The 5,225-nt window shown below is 56.6% G+C and overlaps 1 protein-coding gene across 1 annotated transcript; it reads left to right on the forward strand.

The window, feature by feature from the left end:
* The first annotated feature begins 627 nt into the window (after positions 1 to 627).
* On the forward strand, positions 628 to 5,003 carry FADD (Fas associated via death domain). The gene is made up of 2 exons (XM_017515887.2): positions 628 to 1,376; positions 3,747 to 5,003. The coding sequence occupies exons 1-2, from the start codon at positions 1,091 to 1,093 to the stop codon at positions 4,085 to 4,087; spliced, it is 627 nt and encodes a 208-aa protein (XP_017371376.1). The 5' UTR covers positions 628 to 1,090; the 3' UTR covers positions 4,088 to 5,003.
* Positions 5,004 to 5,225: the final 222 nt, after the last annotated feature.

The raw sequence follows: 5,225 nt of genomic DNA on the forward strand, positions 1-5,225 counted from the left end.
CCCCCACCCTCCACATGCCCACCCCATGAACAGAGACCCTATCAGACCACCCAGCCCCCACCCTCCACATGCCCACCCCATGAACAGACTCCGTTTTCCCTGACTTTCCTGAATTTCTGGCATACTACACGATTTCCTTATTTTTACTTATTTTTATTTTTTAACAGAGACAAGGTCTCGCTATGTTGCCCAGGATGGTCTCGAACTCCTGGGCTCAATCAATCCTGCCTCAGCCTCACAAAGTGCGGAGATTGCAAGCTGAGCCACCGCGCCCGCCACAACCTTCTCTTCTGGAGAGTGTCGCTTTCGTACTTATGATGTAAACTCCGGGCACTCGGGGACCCTCTCGCTTTGTTCACTAATTTGTCCCTAGCCCCTACTACCTGGCACGGTAGGCGCTCAATAATGTTGATTGAATAAATGGCAGTTACTTTAGAAAGCAAATATTATTTAAATCACATTTTTAAACGCAAATAAGCTTCCGGGTAGTGTTTTATGTACACACAAGACGTCCCCAAGGGCACCAAAGAACGCATTTTCCACGTCTGTCCCTAAACGTGAACGCCTAAGAAACGTCAGTCACTGGCCGATGTGAGGTCACGTGACGTCCCGGCCGGCCCCGCCCCGCCCCTCCGCGGCCCTGTTCGCAGTAGGGCCGCACCGCGGTAGGCAAACAGGTAGACTCGGCAGAGGCGCGACCACCCTCACTGCAGACAGCTGAGCCACCGGCGGGGTCTCCGGACATTCAAGGCCCCACTTCCCAACCGGAAAAGAGACGATCCGCTGGGCGCAGGCGCAGAGGCCGCGCCCATCCGCTGCGCCGCCACCCAGGGCGGAAACGGCTACGGCTTCGCCCGGGGCGCATGCGCGGTCCCGGAGTTCTCGCGAGATAACGATGGAAAAGGTGCCACGGTGGATTTCCGGTACTGGATTTGGCACCGGAGTGCCGGGCCTGGGGCGAGCGCGGGCGGAGCCTAAGCCTTAGGCCAGCGGGCAAGTGGCGAGTCCTGGCCAGGGCCAGCGAGCCGAGGACAGCGGGCGCGCGGAGGATCCGGCGGGGCCGTAGCCCCGGCCGCCCGCAGGCAGCGCCATGGACCCGTTCCTGGTGCTGCTGCACTCGGTGTCGTCCGGCCTGTCGAGCAGCGAGCTGACCGAGCTCAAGTTCCTGTGCCTCGGGCGCGTGGGCAAGCGCAAGCTGGAGCGCGTGCAGAGCGGCCTGGACCTCTTCTCCGTGCTGCTGGAGCAGAACGACCTGGAGCCCGGGCGCACCGAGCTGCTGCGCGAGCTGCTCGCCTCGCTGCGGCGCCACGACCTGCTGCGGCGCCTGGACGACTTCGAGGCGGGGGCGGCGGCCGGGGCCGCGCCGGGGGAAGAAGGTGGGCGCGGGCCTGGGTAGGGCGAGCCAGGGCCGGATCGCCGGGCCCAGGTGCTGCGAGGCTCCTCCCCTTGGCCTCCGGGCGCCTCTGCTTTGCCGGGTTTGACTTGCGTGGGTTTTCTCTGTACAACCCTGGTTTTGCTGATGGGAGAGCCAAAAACGCAGTGAAGTTAACTTATTCAAGGTTACAGGACATGGACACGCACAGTGCTTTTTCTTCCACCCCATTCTGTCTGGGTAAATAAGAAAAAAACCTCACTTTAGAAAAGGTGAGGAGGAGTCAGAAAAGGTGCGAACAGAGGTTAGGTGAGCCTGCTCCCATCATCTCCCTTCTGCCTCGGAATTTGCCCAGCGCATGCCCTTCACGGCTGAGAGTAATACTTCATTCAGTGACTCTTACCCTTCCAACTGTCAAACAGAATCTTCACCATAGCCCTGTGGCTTGGATACTGTTATCTGTCACTGCTCCCATTTTACAGAGGACAGGACTGTGGCTCAGAGGTTAGGTGGCTTGACGAAATGCGCAGCCGATAACTTAACAGCTAGGCTTGAACCAGGCAGTCCGGCCTCCGGATGGGTGGCGGTAGCCACTGCACTGCCTCTCTGGCCAAGTTCATTGTGGAGTGGCTTCCTGTCCGGCTCTTGGTCACTCCCTCTCCACCCTCGCCTGTGGCTTGCAGCAGCTTCCAGGATAAAAATGAGAAACCCTGAGTACAGCAGGATTCCTCAGCCCTTTCCCATTGTTCTCAGAGGCGGGGGAAGAGGCTTGGGAGTGGACTGGGGACGCCCCTCAGAGGCGTCGAGCTGTGGCCTGCAATCAGCCATTCAGTCACAAACCAGATGGGGTATAAATGTGACGCCATGGGTCTCACTCTGTAAGGACTGGTGCCCGTTCAGGACAAGGTGGACAGAACAGCTCTCTGCCTGAAAGCAGTCAAGTCCAGATTTTAAAAATACATCAACAGTGCTGAACAAACAAAACAGGATGTGGAAAAATCAGGTTTCAGGGATATTTAATATCCGGAAAAACATTTGCATTTTAAAGGCGGCCCACGAAACATAGCTGACATTTGAGATATATGTATGCTTGGTTTTATTTGTATAGTTACTGTGTGTTGGAAAACGTACACCAGAAGGTGAACAGTGGGCATGAGCAGGTGGATAGTGGGCGACTCTGCCTCCCACCTTTCCAGAAGTTCAGCATAACGGTTAACAGTGGCCTCTGGCGCCAGGCCACCAGGGTTTCAGATCATGGCTCTGTCATGGTATAGCTACACGACCTCAGGAATGTCAGTCAGCATCCCTGTGCCTCAGTTTCCTTATCTGTACAGTCATGGTAACACGGTGCCCAGCCCACAGGGCTGTCAGAGCTGCGGGAGCTGGTCCACCTGCCGACGTCTCAGAATTGCCAGGAGACGTCCAGCCACTTCCGGTCCCGGTCCTGCCTCTCCTTTCCTCTTTCCACGTTCCAGAAACGGCCTGTTATAGTCCTGTGACCAGCTCCCTGATCTCAGTGGTGACTTCAGCACATGAGGAGTATGGTAGCCAGGGACTCAAGACTGGTGGTCAGTCAGGGCAGCTTTCAAAATAAGAACGGGGTGCCTACTAGTTGCCTGTGTTTGCCATAACAAATTATCACAAATCTGGTGGCCTAAACCAGCAGAAATCTGCCCTCGGTCTGGAGGCCAGAAGCCTGAAGCAGCAGGATGTCTCAGACCCACACTTCCTCTCACACTGAATGCCCTTGGGGGAGACCCTTCCAGGTCTGCTTTGTGGTAGCTTCAGGCATTTCTTGATTGCGGCCGCTTCCCTCCGGGCTCTGCCTCTGCCTTCAGCTGGCCTTTCCGGTGTGCTTCCCACAAGGACAGCTGTCCTGGTAGCATCCAGGTAACCCATGGTGGGCTCTCAAGACCGTCAGCTTTTCTTTGTAAAGACCCTTTTTCCTAAGAAGTTAGCATGCATGGTTTCAGCGATTTCACATGAACATACCTTTTTGAGGTGACATCATTCAGCCTGCTCTAGGGCAGGATGTGGGATCAACCCTGTTCCCTCCGACAGCTCCCCAGCCCCTCCATCAGTGTCTCCTGCCCTACGTAGGTGGCTCCACTGCACCTTCCGTTGGCAATTGAGTCTTCATCGGGCCACACCTCCGAGGACAGTATTGGAGAGCAGGGGGTTTGGCTGAGGTGGAATGAGGCCACTCTTGGGCGTTCGGTGACAGCCCCTCTGCTGCCAGGTGACTTGAGCCTCTGCAGAGGACCTTGTGTAGGCACCTCTGTCCACTCAATGTCAGTGGCAAAAAGTCCTGGGGAGGAGTGTGGGGTCGCCTGTCTGCAAACCTCTGTAAACCATTCTGTTCCTTCCCTCCCAGACCTGGGTGCAGCGTTTGACCTCATATGTGATCACGTGGGGAAAGACTGGAGAAGACTCGCTCGTCAGCTCAAAGTCTCAGATGCCAAGATCGACGGCATCGAGGACAGATACCCCCGCAACCTGACGGAGCGCGTGAGGGAGTCGCTGAGAATCTGGAAGAACACAGAGAAGGCGAATGCGACAGTGGCCCATCTGGTGGGGGCTCTCCGGGCCTGCCAGATGAACCTGGTGGCTGACCTTGTAGAAGAGCTTCAGCAGGCCCGGGAGCTCCAGAGCAGGAGTGGGGCCGTGTCCCCAATGTCCTGGAACTCGGAGGCATCCACCTCGGAAGCGTCATGACGGGCCGCTGCCCGCCCTGGTGGACCACAGGCACCCGCACAAACTGGACTTGGGTCTCAAGGAAGGTAGCCTGGCACCGAACACCCAACAAGAAGCCAGGCCGAGGGAGCCACAGACCAGCTGCTTCTGAACTCAAGCTGCATTTCTGGATGCCTCTCCCGTGCCGGGCCGGGCTTGGCACTGCACAGATATTTCCATTTATTCCTCCCCGTTGCTCTCAGCAAGATCCTGTTGTCCCCATTCAACGAGCTCCTGCGGGAGTAGTTGGAAAGTTGGAACCGTGTCCAGCACGGAGCAGTCTGTGCAGATGAGCAGTCATACTGTATGTCACTCCACAGCGGAGGGGACCGGCTCGGAGGCCCAGGAACTGGAGCGAAGCAGAGAGGAGGGGCGAGCTGGGATTTGAACCCCCACCATCCGGCTCCAGTGCGCACGCTCAACCGCTGTATCATTCTGCCCTCGTCGTGGACAGAAAGGGTGATTCATCCCATTTCCTTGGAGGCCATCAGGGCAGACCTGGACAGTAGGATAAGGTCAGGTGGCGTGGTGGGGAGACGCATTCCTGGGATAGGAGTGGGGAGGCCTGGTTGGCTGTGGTCCTGCGCCCGGCCCCTGCGTGAGTTGAGTCTCTGAGACTGGTAAGTCGGGGCAGTGGTGGTTGCCAGGACGAATTAGATAGTATCTGTCAGGGGCTCATGGGAGACTGGCAGCACTCTCTAGTCTTCCTCCTTACAAGGATTATGGGGCCGGTGATCTACAGTTTCTTACTATTTTGTATCACATTCACTCTTTCCAGTAACAGAATTGTCAAGGCAGTGGGATCTTGTGTCTTTAAAAAGCGGGCCTCTTGTTTCTAAGGTAATCCCATTAAAACACATGACTTTACAAGTTCCATATTGCAAAGAATTTTCCGTTCTTGTTGGTGATTCTTTCATCTCAGATATGCTGGATATTCCCAGCACAGCGGGTTTCAGGGTTCCTGTCAAGGGCTGCAGCCTGGGAGGACATGGCCGGATTTCCCGACAGCTCAGTGGCCGCTGATGAGCAGCGGCTCACGTGGGAAACGGTGGTCTGCTCGGGTGGCTCGTGCCGCTTTTAGAATCTGCCTGCCCTGCCAAGAGTATCAGAAAGCCAAGTG

The sequence above is a fragment of the Cebus imitator genome, unplaced genomic scaffold, assembly GCF_001604975.1.
Source record: "Cebus imitator isolate Cc_AM_T3 unplaced genomic scaffold, Cebus_imitator-1.0 Scaffold563, whole genome shotgun sequence".
NCBI lineage: Eukaryota > Metazoa > Chordata > Mammalia > Primates > Cebidae > Cebus > Cebus imitator.

What these genes read in the sequence shown, in the direction of transcription:
- FADD (XM_017515887.2), top strand. Translation starts at nt 1,091, where the DNA reads ATGGACCCGTTCCTGGTGCTGCTGCACTCGGTGTCGTCCGGCCTGTCG. An exon ending in GGCCGCGCCGGGGGAAGAAG is followed by an intron (nt 1,377 to 3,746) that starts GTGGGCGCGGGC and finishes CTTCCCTCCCAG; the next exon opens with ACCTGGGTGCAGCGTTTGAC.